Here is a 13,084-nt window from a genome sequence, read left to right as displayed (position 1 = left end):
ACCTATTCTTCTCATTAATGTCAGATAACATTTAAGATACTTATACTGACTGGCAGATGTAAAGGAATGCCAACTGTATTTTCATTTGTTTCAGAATATAAGACAACAGACCAAAGGCAACTGGTGATTTAGAACATATATTTTTGTCAGTTAAGCAATGCATAAAATTCATGAAGCTTACCAGGCAACTTGAGTACATTTACCAGCTGTCAGGTTAACTAGCTAATTCTGCATTGAAATGCTGAGAGGAAAAACTAGTTTTTTGATGATCAAATATGCTATGATCCAGACATGTGTGAAAGGATGGTTCAATAGTGAGTTTACCAACTCAGCCGTGGTCTGTGAGGTGCTAGGTAAAAGCCAGGTACCTTCCCACAATATTTACACATCAGCCGTTACTGGAAATGACTTAAAGGCACGTCATCTGTCAACACTCTTATACAATTACATGGAAGGATCCAATAAAGGAAAAGCACATACAAATAGCAGTCCAGAGAAAAGTGTTAAAAAATGTTATCATGTAAGAATAAATATCTACAATAACATAAATAGTGGAATCAGATTGGTCCTGACATAATCAACCTTTACATGGCACACATTTAATTTAATAGTTTAAACATTCCTGTTTTGCTAATTTGTGAATATTGTCTGGTACCATACCTGGTGAGGCTGAGAACCTGACCACCTGCTGTAAGATGGAGCACCGGAAGTCTTGGTGGTTGATGCTCTCTGTAATTAAATAAAATTCAACTTAATAAAGGCAGAGTGAAACCTAGAATACAACTGTGAAATAATTTTAATTCCATATTTATGATGACTCAGCATCTTGACAAATACCCCAGTGCTGTTCTTTCGAACACTGAGTAAATCAAATTTTTAATAAAGCAAAATTGCCTGGAGATTGCTTTGCAACTGTTGTGACATGTTGTATCTTGTCTTTTGTGCTTGTCTACCTTTCTAATGCATTATTCCTTAAGCCTTGCAGCTTCAATCTACAATGCTACACAATTTCATCCAAAAACTGCATTTCATTTGTTTGGATAAAGTACAACGAACAATAAAATCGCATTACAGTTGTATATTGCCCAACAAATATACTCATAACATTAACAGAAACTGCAAAATATCGTGGATTCTGGCAACGTGCAAAACAAACAGAAAATTCAAGAAATTCTCACCAAGTCAGACAGCATCTATGAAGAGAAATAAAGTGAATGTTTCAGGTTGGCTGAACTGGAACATGGTATAAATGAGGCAAGGAAGGGAGAGAGAGAAAGAAGAAAATTGAACAGAAGGCAACTGAGTGAATTAATTGATAAATGGCACAAGACCAAAGGGGTAGTAATGAAATGAAAAGAAAGCTAAAACAGAACAGTTATACCTGATCACAACAGAATCATAACAGCATTTACTGTCTGAATAAAATAGGAGGAGCAATTATGAGCTGAAATTGTTGAAATGTTGAGTCGGAAAGGCCAACAAGTATCATATTGAAAGAAAAGATAACGTTCTTGGAATGGACATAACGCTGCTTTGGTCAATTGATTGATTTATTGTCGCATGTACCAGAGTACAGTGAAAAGCATTGTTTACGAGCAGTACAGGCAGATCAAAGTAAGCAAAGATGTACAGATCAAAGGTTGTACAAAATACTCAGACCGAGGCATACAGGTTACAATGCACAGGGTGTGCGCTAGGTGAGATCAACGTTAGCAAGATCAGCACTATTTGAGGCTACAGAGTCCATTCATCAGTCTAATAACGGCCAGGAAGAAGCTGTCCTGAATCTGCTGGTGCATGTGTTCAAGCTTCTGTATCTTCTGCCTGACGGAAGAGTTTGTAGAAGATCATTACTGGGTTGGGATGGGTCTCTGGTGATGTTGGCAGCCTTTCTGAGGCAGTGAGCCTTGTAATTGGAGTCCATTGATGGGAGGTTGGCTTCTGTGATGGTCTGGGCTGTGCACACAACCTTTTGTAGTTTCTTACGGTCTTGGGCAGAGCAGTTGCCCTACCAGGCCATTATGCACCCGAACTATACGCTTTCAATGATGCATCTGTAGAAGATGGTGAGGGGCCTTATGGACATGCCGAATTTCCTGAGCAGCCTGAGGAAGAAGAGGCATTGTTGTACCTTCTTGACCATTGCATCTATGTGGGAAGTCCAGGACAGATTGTCAGTTATCGTCACTCCGAGGAACTTGATACTCTCCACTCTCTCAACCTCAGTTCCGTTGATGTAGATGGCGGCGTGTTTTCCTACTTTCTTTCCAAAGTCAGTGGTCAGTTCTTTAGTTTTGCTGACATTGAGAGAGAGATTGTTCTCATCGCACCATGTCACCAAACCTCTATCTCCCTTCTGTATTTTGACACGTCGCTGTTAGATAGCCATCCTGCTACGGTAGTGTCATCAGTGAACTTGCAGGTGGCATTCTTTCAGAACAACACAGGAGGCTAAAGACAGAAAGATTAAAAAGGGAGTGTGGCATGAATTAAAATGGCTAATGTCTGTAAGCTTGGGTTATATTTGCAGAGTGAATGGTAATCACCAATTTGTGCTTAGTCTCTCCAACATAAAGGACATAACATCATATACACGCAAAAGTTAAGAGCAAGAATCAACCAATTGGCCCTATCATTCAATAAGACCATGGCAGATCTCATTGTGTCCTCAACTCCATTTTCCTTGTTAATTAAGAATCCACCTCTGCCCTAAAAATACTCAATGATCTGATTCTACCACCCCCTGGGAAACAGAGTTCCAAACACTCATAGCCCTATGAGAGAAAACATTTCTTCTTACTTCCATCTTAAATTGAAATCATAGAATCCTTACAGTGTGAAAGCTGGCCATTCAGCCCACACTGCCTCTCCGAAGTGCATCCCACCCAGTCCCAACCCCCTACCCTATCCCTGCATTTCCCATGGCTAATTCAGCTAGCCAGCACTTTCCTGGACACTATGGGTAATTTAGCACAGCCAATCCACCTACCCTGTCCATCTTTGGACTGTGGGTGGAAACCAGAACACCTGGAGGAAACCCACGCAGACACGGGGAGAATATGCAAACTTCACACAGTCACCCAAGGCTGGAATCGAACCCAGCTCCCTGGCACAGTGAGGCAGCAGTGCCAACTACTGAGCTGCCCAAATACAGAAATAAATCACTTTATTTCTGAACTGCATCCCCTCGTCCTAGACTCACCTACGAGTGGAAGATCCTTAAACAGCCAACCTGTCAAGTTCCCTCAGAATCTGATATACTTCAATAAGATCACCCTTCATTCCTACTGACCCCAATGGATACAGGCTCAGCCTGTTCAACCTTTAATCTTAAGAGATACTGCTTTTAGCCCAGGTGTAAGTCAACTGAAACTTCTCTGAACTGCGTCAAATAGAATTATATCCTTTATTAAATTAGGAGGTCATGGATATACACTGTAATTCAGTGGTCTCACCAATGGTCCAAACAAAATACCCGTACTATTTTATTTGATTTCAATTTTGTCTAACTATAGTCCAGAGCAATGGTCAGTTTTGTGGGACCATCACATGCGGTCAAAAAATCACGTGTCATCAGTCAGGGAGCTGGAAAGACAATGGTCAGGGATGTGGTTAGTCAGCTCTGGGGCTTTTCTTCAAATTTGACTGGAGATCTGAGGCGAATACAGTCCTGGGCATCCATACATTGTTCAGTGAGGAGGGTGCTGTAGGGGCAAAGGAGTTCTTGTTGTCAAATGAGAATGGGTAGTAAAGGCTGGGGCGAGAAAGCAGAAGCGCATGTGGAGGTAGGGGCAGGGACTGTGACCCGGGGGGAGGTGATGGTCAAGGTAGACAGTAGTATTTGGAACAGCATCAAAAGTCAGTGGTAGGGTACAGAGGGAGGGGCATGTGGCAGTGACCACCACTGCAGCATCCATGCTGAAGCATAGTGCACCATGGTTGGCATCAGTAAGGTATAATTTCAGGTCTCAGAGGCAAGGAGGAAAGCTGAAGGCAAAGTTCTATGCACTTGCATGAATGGGGTGGAAACGGCTTATCAGGGTAGTGCAAGGTATAAAGGGAGTCTGCTGCTTCACTGTAAGCTGTGCTCCCCACCACCCCCACCCCCCCACCCCCTTCACTTGCCAATCTCTAGGTGTGAAGTGTCACTACAGAACAGACTCTGCGTGGGCACAGTCAGTGTCAATTTGATGGGCAAAAGCACAGGATCCACGTCTGCTGGACACCAGGGCATTGAAGGGGCAAATACATGAAGCATGTCCTTGCAAACTCCAGCTGCATTTAGTTTGCAAACAAGTCATCATCTATTTGCTTTGCATGCAAAGTGAAGGCGTTTAGGATTCAAGTATTGTTCAAAGACAATTTAGACCGTTACATGGGTTCTTATAAATTGAACATTGGTGTCTCAATTTTGCAGAAGTTAGTGGTAATGACTTAGAAAGAGGAGAATGCTGGCCAAAAACGACCTATTACTTGTGACACCTGCAAGGATGCTGCCATGAATTACAATCGAGTCGACTGAATACATTGATATGTTTTATGGTTGGTGTAGGTCTGGGAATGGGAAGGGGGTTGGAGTGCAGCGGGCGCTTCCTTTTGATGTAAAGTGCTGGTAAGAGCAGGCAATGAAGCAATGTACTGGATATTGAGGAACTAGGGGAATGGGAGCAGTCTTCTGTGGAGGAGGAGGATAAGGATAATGGGAAGGAGAAAGCTCTCCTTGTCTACAACAGAGCTCAGCTGCATCAGGTGCTACAAGCCAGACAGGAGCTGTCTGACACCCGTTCCAGTCAATGAGAGCCTAGCACAGAAAAGTACCATGTACAATAATCAGTGGTCTCATACCAGCATTTGGTTTGCTTTGCTGGGGGCAAACTGCAGCCTCTATTCCTTTTGCTTGTGTTTGTATTTGCTCACTGTAAATGAAAAATGATGTTTGGAATTGTCCATTGCCTGTATTCCCCTATTAGATAATGTCAGGATATGGGTCTCTAGTGGCTATAGAGAACGGAGAATGAGGTGGTTCAGAGAGAGGGTTTGGACAGGATGCAACTAAGGTCAGATACACTATGTGGCCTGGTGGTTGAAAAGCAATTAGGGTGAGCATGGGCAAGGGAGTGCCGGCTATGCTAGCTATGCTAGCTATGTGCTGTGAACCAAATGGCTTCATGGCTGCTGTAACATTACTTTGCTGGTGAACAACAAATTTCTGATACTTGACCAAGTGCAAGTGGCCTTTTAAAGATGTATGAGCCAGGGATGCTTGTTTTTTGGTACATATCCTGTGAATGGTGAGTTGTTGGATTTAGAATCATATGACAGAGGCACCATAGGGACAGGGAAGGTAGCTAATGAGGTGAGTTTGCTAAGATATGGTGAGGATGTTGCTCAACCTGAAGGAGAAAAACCCCTTTGTGAAACTGGATAAAATTGACACTAGCCAAAAAAAAATGTAATCTCCTCCTCACAACTTACCTTCGTACCTATATTTGAGACACCAGCAAATTTAGTTATCTTACATTTGGTCTCTTCAGCTAAGCCATTGATATAAATATGGACTTCGGCTGCTTCAGTATCTGAGGAGATTTGAATGGCACTTCAACAGTTTGTAAATAACAGTGAATGTTCCCAAATCTGACCTATGATGGAGGAAGGAAAGGTCTTTGGTGAAGGTGCTGGAGATGCTGGGACCTGGGACACTACCCTGAGGAACATCTGCGGAGATGTGTTGGAGCTGAGATGTTTGATTCCCAGCAACCACAAGCATCTTCCTATGTGCCAGGTATGACATCAACTAACAGCGAGCATGCCCCCTCATTTCTATTGATTTCAGTTTTGCTCAGGTTCCTTGATGCCACACTCGGTCAAGTGTGGTCTTGATGTCAAGAGCAGTCACTCTCACCTTACCTCTGGAATTCAGCTCTTTTGTCCATAAGATCAGGAGCTGAGTGGCCCTGGTAGAACCTAAACTGGGCGTCACTGAGCAGGTTATTGCTGAGCAGGTGCTGCTTGATAGCACTGTTAGTGACACCTTCCATCACTTTACTGATGATCGAGACTAGACTGATGGGTGGGAATGGTTCAGGTGGGATTTGTCCTGCTTTTTGTGTACAAGCCAGACCCAGGCAATTTTTCACGTCATCAGATAGATGCCAGTGTTATAACTGTACTCGATCAGATGGAAAGGGGTACAGCTGCTTCTAGAGTGCAAGTCCTCACTACCAATAATGTCATGGACAGTAGCCAGAATATTATGAGAACTATTTCCTGATCATCCCATAGAGTGAATCATATGGACTGAAGACCAGTGTCAGCAATGCTATGGACCTCAACAGGAGACTATAATGTATTGTGCACTCTGTACTTCTTTCTGGGTTTGTTGCAAATGCTTCAGCCTTGTCTTTGCACTGATGCACTACCCTATCCCATCATTGAGGATGGGAATGTTTGTGGAGTGACCTGTCTACCACCATTCACCACTGGAGTGACAGGATTTCAGAGCTTGGGTCTAATCTGTTGCTTGTGTGATTGTTTAGTCCTGCCCATTGCAAGTTGATTATGCTGTTTGGTATTGAAGTGTTTTAGCTTCACCAGTTGATAGCTCAATTTTAGATATGCATAGTAATGCTCCTGTCTTGCATTCCTGCGCTCTTCATTGAACCAAGATTGGTTGCTGGGCCATGAGGTTACAGCTTGTAGTTAAACAAAGTTCTGCTGCTGCTGATGGTCCACAGTGCCTCATGAGTTAAGTTGCTACATCTGCGCTCAATCTATCTCATTTAGGTAGTGCCATACAACATGATACAGCATGTCATCAATGTGAAGCTGGAACATATTCTGCACAAAGACCATGCAATGGTCAATTCTACCAATAATGTCATGGACAGATGCATCAGCTATAGTTTGGTTGGTGAGGACAAGGTCAGGTAGGTTTTTCACTCTTGCTAGTTCCCTCACAACCTCTTGTATACTCACCCTTGCAACTATGCCCTTTATGATTTAGTCAGTTTGGTCAGTGGTAGTATTATCAATTCGCACATGGTGATGGACACTAACTGAAGCCCCCCATGCAGAGTATATTCTGTGTCCTTGCCACCCTCAGTTCTTCCAACTGGTGCTCAACATGAAGAAGTATTTGAGGAAGCAATAGGTAGTAAATAGCAAGAGGTTTCCTCGCCTCTGTTTGACCTAATGCTGAGGTTTCATGGATTCTGACGTGAATATGTGGATTCCCAGGGGAAAACCTTCCCAAGTGGATACCACTGTGCCACCACCATGGCAGGACACGTGGCGCCCACATTGTTTGTATGGTTTAATTCTGTGAATATGTTGATGGACTCATCTGTGAGACGACTCTCTCAATTTTGGCACAGACACTCAGATGTTAGTGAGGAGGACCTCGCAGTGTCGGCAGTGCTGCGTCTCTTGTATGACTGCACTGAAGTCGCTGTGAATACCAATATTTGTAATTTTCATCTTTGAACAATATTCTGCTTTTCTCTTCAGTTGTGCTTGTGAGGTTTTATAAGTTGACATTCGACTTTGTGATTTCCCGTGCCTAGATCAATGTTATCTGGTTCATCTGGTTTAATTCCTTCTCAGGGACTTCAAAGTGGTTATTCATGTCTGAGTGGCCTGTTTAGGTGGCATTTGTGTCAACTACATTGCTGTCGGTCTGGGGTCTGCAGTCTGAAGGTCAGACCAAGTAAAGGTGCCGAAGGGCAATCAACAACAAATTTTTGCTTACCATTAGATTAGTTTTTAACTCCAGATTCATTAATTTCACATTTCTGCCATGATGGCACTCAAGCCCATATCTCCTGACCATATTATTACATTGGAAAGGGTGCAGAAAAGATTTACAAGGATGTTACCAGGACTTGAGTTGATAAGGAGAGGCTGTTTAGGCTGGGATGTTTTCCCTGGAGCATAGGAAGTTGAAGGGTGGCCTTATAGAGGTTTATAAAGTCATGAGGGGCATAGAAAAGGTGATTAGCAAAGGTCTTTTCCATCAGGTGGGGGGAGTTCAAAACTAAGGGATATATTTTTAAGGTGAGAGGAAAAAGATTTAAAAGGGACGTGAGGGGCAAACTTTTCACGCAGAGGGTGGTTCGTATGTGGTATGAACTGCCAGAGGATGTGGGAGATGTTACGACATTTGAAAGATGTTTGGACAGGTACATGAATAGAAAGGGTTTACAGGGATATGGGCCAAATGCAGGCAAATGGGACATGTTTAGTTTGAGAAACTTGGTCGTCATGGATGAGTTGGACCAAAGGGTCTGTTTCCACGCTGTCTGACTCTATGACCCTCGAATACTAGTTCAGTGATACTACAAAAACACCACTGCCTCCACAGCCAAAGGAAACAATCTGTCAGTGTCTGCACAATCAGAACAACATCATGACTTAATCTTCTAATCATCACAGTATACGTTCAATATACTCAGCCTGTCATCATAGGGCAACTTTCTTATCCTAGGAGCCAAACTAGTGGAGCTTCGCTGTACTGCCTTATATGCAGGTAGATCCTTCCTTAACTGAAGTAATTGCCCAGTATTCGAGGTGTAGTCTCAATAAAACCCTTTTTTCTATGTCCAAAGCTTCATAGACTGAAAGCCTGTCCATTGTTGGCCCATCTGTTCCTGACTTTATTTTCAGGTGTCAACATTTGATACCTTAACTTCCAATAAGCATCAACTATTGCAGCAATACACAATTGCAGCAATATTTATTTCATCTCCTTGCAATAAAGCCCCACGTATCAATTATTTGTCTAATTGTTTACTGTACCAGCGTGCTAATTTTCTGTCACAGAATCAAATGCTATGCAGACTGGAAATCAGAAATAAAAACAAAATAGTCAGCAGACCAAGTTACATCTGTGAAGAGGAATGGTTAAGATTTCAGCTCAATGATTTTCTGAACTTCTTACATTGTGTTAAATTGGTGCGTCTCTTGTATGAGTACACTGAAGTCACTCTGAACACCAACATTTACAAGTTACACCTTTGAAAAATATTCTGCTTTTTTCTTCTGTTGGGTACGTGAGGATTTACAAGTTAAATAGGTGATGCTTATTGGAAGTTAAGGTATCAAATGTTGACACCTGAAAATAAAGTCAGGAACAGATGGGCCAACAATGGACAGGCTTTCAGTCTATGAAGCTTTGGACATAGAAAAAAGGTTTCACAGAGACAAGTGGCTACAACTGGTTTGCTTAGATGAATGGAGAAGGATAAGATTCCTCGGTAAATTCCTGGGTGGAATGTGGGAGGGAGGACAGTCTTGGGTCAAAGAGATTCATTTCATAGTACTCTCCTTAAAGATTTATCCTGGTAAGGCTGTAAGAAGAAAATCTGGTCCTTTCTGCAGTGCTCAGTTCAGAAATAGTCTGAAAAATGAGGGCAGCATCTTTTGACAGTCAATAAAATGTGGAACGAGAAGAGCACAGCAGGTCAGACAGCTTCTGAGGAGCAGGAAAGTCGATGTTTCGGGTCTGGACCCTTCGCCAGGACTGGGGAGGGGGAAGGGGGCTCAGAAATAAATGGGGGTGGCGATGGGGGAAGGTAGGTAGGGTGGTGGTAGGTGGATGCAGGTAGGGGGTTGTGGAGATTAGTCAATGGGAAGGGTGGGGCAGATAGGTGAGAAGGAAGATGGACAGATTGTGTCAGGTCAAGGAGGCAGGGATGAGAGGGAGGGCTGGACATGGAATGAGGCCGGAGTGGGGAGATTTTGAAGATGGTGAATTTATGTTGACGCCTTTGGGCTGTAAGCTCCCGAGGCGGAATATAAGGTGTTGTTCCTCCAGTTTGCGGGTGGTGTCATTGTGAACTGGAGGAGGCCCATGGTGGACATATCGCCAAGGGAGTGGGAGGGGGAGTTGAAACGGCTGGCAACCGGAAGATGGTGTTATTTGGAGCGTACAGAGCTCAGATGCTCCACGAATCAGTCACCGAGTCGGCGCTCGGTCTCTCCGATGTAGAGGATTCCACGTCGGGAGCAATGGATGCAACAGACCAGGTTAGAAGACGTACAGGTGAATCCCTGTCGGATACAGAATGATTGTTTGGGGCCTGGGGCGGAGGAGAGGGGGGAGGTGTAGGGGCAGGTGTAGCACTTCCTGCGGTTGCAGGGAAAGGTGCCAGGTGTGGGGGTTGGTGGGGAGTGTACAGCAGATGAGGGAGTCGTGGTGAGAGCGGTCCCTACGGAAAGCAGATAGGGGTTGGGGGGGCGTGCCTGTTTGATGGGTGGGATTACAGGTGATGAAAATGGCAGAGGACGATGCATTGGATTCGAAGGCTGATGGAGTGGTATGTAAGAACCAGGGGCTCTCTAACCTAGCTGTTATTGGGGGGAGTGGGTTTGAGGCCAAAAGTACAGGAAATGCAGGAGAGGTAGTTGAGGGCATTATGAATCACGGAAGAGGGGAAGTTACGGTCCTTGAAGTAGGAGGGCATCCAGGATGTCCAGGAGCGGAACGCTTCATCCCGGGAGCGGATGTGGTGGAGGTGGCGAAATTGGGAGCATGGGATCGCATTTTTGTAAGAGTGTAGGTGAGAGGAAGTATAGTCAAGGTAGCTATTGGAATCGATGGGTTTGAAGTCGATGTCGGTGCTAAGTTGGTTGCCGGAGATGGAGACGGAGAGGTCCAGGAAGGGAAAGGAGGTATCAGAGATGGTCTAGGAGAATTTGAGGTTGGGGTGAAAGGTGTTGGTGAAGTGGATGAATTGTTTGAGCTCCTCAGTGCAGCATGAAGCAACGCCGATACAGTCATCAATGTAGTGGAGGAAGAGATGAGGGATGGTGCCAGTGTAACTGCGGAGGAAGGACTATTCCATGTATGATATGAAGAGGCAGGCATAGCTTGGACCCATGTGGGTGCCCATTGCCACCCCTTTAGTTTGTAGGAAGTGGGAGGAGTTAAAGGAAAAGTTTTTGAGGGTGAGGACAAGTTCCGCCAAGCGAATGAGAATGTTGGTGGAAGGGGACTGGTTGAGCCTGTGGGAGGGGAAGAAACTGAGGGCTTGTGTAGAGAGAGTGAATGTCCATGGTGAAGATGTGGTATTGGGGGCTGGGGAATTGAAAGTCTTAGAGGAATTGGGAGGGCATGGGTTGTGTTCCGAACATAGGTGGGGAGTTCCTGGACCTAAGGGGAAAGAATGGAGTCGAGGCAGGAGGAGATGAGCTCGGAGGGGCAGGAGAAGGCAGAGACAATGGGTCAACTGGGACAGTCAGGTTTATGGAGTTTGGGTAGGAGATAGAAACGGTCAGTGCGGGGTTGGAGAGCTATCACGTTGGAGGCTGTGGACAGAGGAGGTCTTCTGAGGTAATGAGTTATTGGTGGTCTGGAAGATGAGGGCTTCGTGATCAGGGGTGGGTTCATAATCGAGGGGATGGTAGGAGGAGGTGTCGGAGAGTTGGCATCTGGCCTCAGCGATGTAGAGGTCAGTATGCCATAGGAGCACCAAACCCACCCCTCCCCATCAGCAGGTTTGATGGTGAGGTTGGGGTTGGAGCGAAGGGCTGCGCGTTCCGGTGGGGAGAGATTGCAGTCAGTGAGAGGGGTTGAGAGATCAAGGCGATCGATGTCACAACGGCAGTTGGAGCTGAAAAGGTCGAGGGATGGTAGGAGGCCTGGGGGGGTGCTGGTGTCCAGGAGGATGGGGGTTGTTGGAGGCAGGAGAAGGGGTCTGCAGAGGGTGTGTTGGGATCCCGTTCAAAGAAATAGGCACGGAGGCAGAGGCAGCGGAAAAAGAGTTTGATATTTAGAAGTGTGCGGAATTCGTTGATGTGTGGGCAAAGGAGAATGAAAGTGAGTCCTCTGCAGAGGACTGACCGTTCATCTTCAGTGAGGGGGAGGACTAGGGAGGGGGGATGTGAATACCAGGCAGGTCTTGGGGCTGGGGACTAGTGTTAAGGTGGAGCTCGGAGCAGGTTTGCAGACTGCTGCTGGAGTGGGTATGTGTATGGGAATGGCCACGTGGGTAGAAGCGTCAGTAGAAGCAGCATGGTTGTTGCTTTTGACGGTCATTCAATGTTACATCTTGGTGAGAAAGGAAGTGGTGAATGACGATGGACTGCTTCCTATAGAGACTGTAATTCTGTGCAGAGGATGCTGGAGTTGACAGCAAGGGGCTATTGGTTTCAGTCAAACATTAAAAAGCTTTGTCTTTTCTTTACTTTAGGGCACTTTTTTGCCCAGTAAATGATGTTTCGTCAATGTTGCTTTTAAATTGTTTATCACAGTAATTCTTGTCATGCAATTTCTTTAAATCAGTCACCAGGAATTCAAATAACTTATCAAAAATGATCAGTCTTTACAGGTATCATTTCATTCCCGACCACCTAAATGAATAACATCACACTTTCTCACATTACACATAATTCTCCAGCTTGTTGTTTACTCACTTAGCCTGTCAAGATCTTTTTGCAGCCTGTTAACGTCCCCTTCACAGCTTACATTCCCAATGGGTTTTGTATTCTCTGCAAACTTTGATACATTACTCTCAACCTCTTTGTCTAAGTCATTAATGTTGATCACAAATAGCTGAGGTCCCGGCACTTATGCTTATGGCATTCTACTAATTACAACCATACAAACTTAAACATGCCCTGTTTATCCTTTCCCTTTTCTCCTTGTCCATTACGTACTCCCCTATCTATGGTAATATACTATTTCCAACCCTATGAGGCCGCAATTAATCTTATGCATGACATTTCGTTGTACTGAATTCCTTTTGGAAATCAAAATATACTGTATTGAAAGGTTCCTTTTCATATGCCGTACTATTAAGATCCTCAAAATATCTCTAATAAATGTTAAACATAACTTCCCTTCCAGACTGACTTTGTCTTGTTATACTGTGATTTTTCAAAGATGCTGCTAAAACTTATGTAACACTAAAGTCTTGATGAGACTGAGGATAATTTTAAAAGTATACACATTAAAAAACTGCAATAAAGCAGTAGAAAATGACTCAGAGATAGTAGGAACTGCAGATGCTGGAGAATCCGAGACAACAAGGTGCAGGGCTGGATGAACACAGCAGGCCAAGCAGCATCATAGGAGCAGAGAGGCTGA

The 13,084-nt window shown here is 44.4% G+C and overlaps 1 protein-coding gene across 1 annotated transcript in view; it reads right to left on the bottom strand.

Moving 5' to 3' along the window:
• Positions 1–13,084, bottom strand: part of rbms3 (RNA binding motif, single stranded interacting protein) — a 1,299,340-nt gene that overhangs the window by 989,122 nt on the left and 297,134 nt on the right. The window contains exon 3 of the mRNA XM_048612311.1: positions 661–729. Within this exon, the coding sequence (XP_048468268.1) occupies positions 661–729 (69 nt within the window). The remainder of the gene's footprint in view (positions 1–660; positions 730–13,084) is intronic.

The sequence above is a fragment of the Rhincodon typus genome, chromosome 2 (assembly GCF_021869965.1).
Source record: "Rhincodon typus isolate 14 chromosome 2, sRhiTyp1.1, whole genome shotgun sequence".
Classification (NCBI taxonomy): Eukaryota; Metazoa; Chordata; class Chondrichthyes; order Orectolobiformes; family Rhincodontidae; genus Rhincodon; species Rhincodon typus.
Note: the sequence above shows the minus strand (reverse complement) of the source record. Positions and strands in the feature narration are given on the sequence as shown.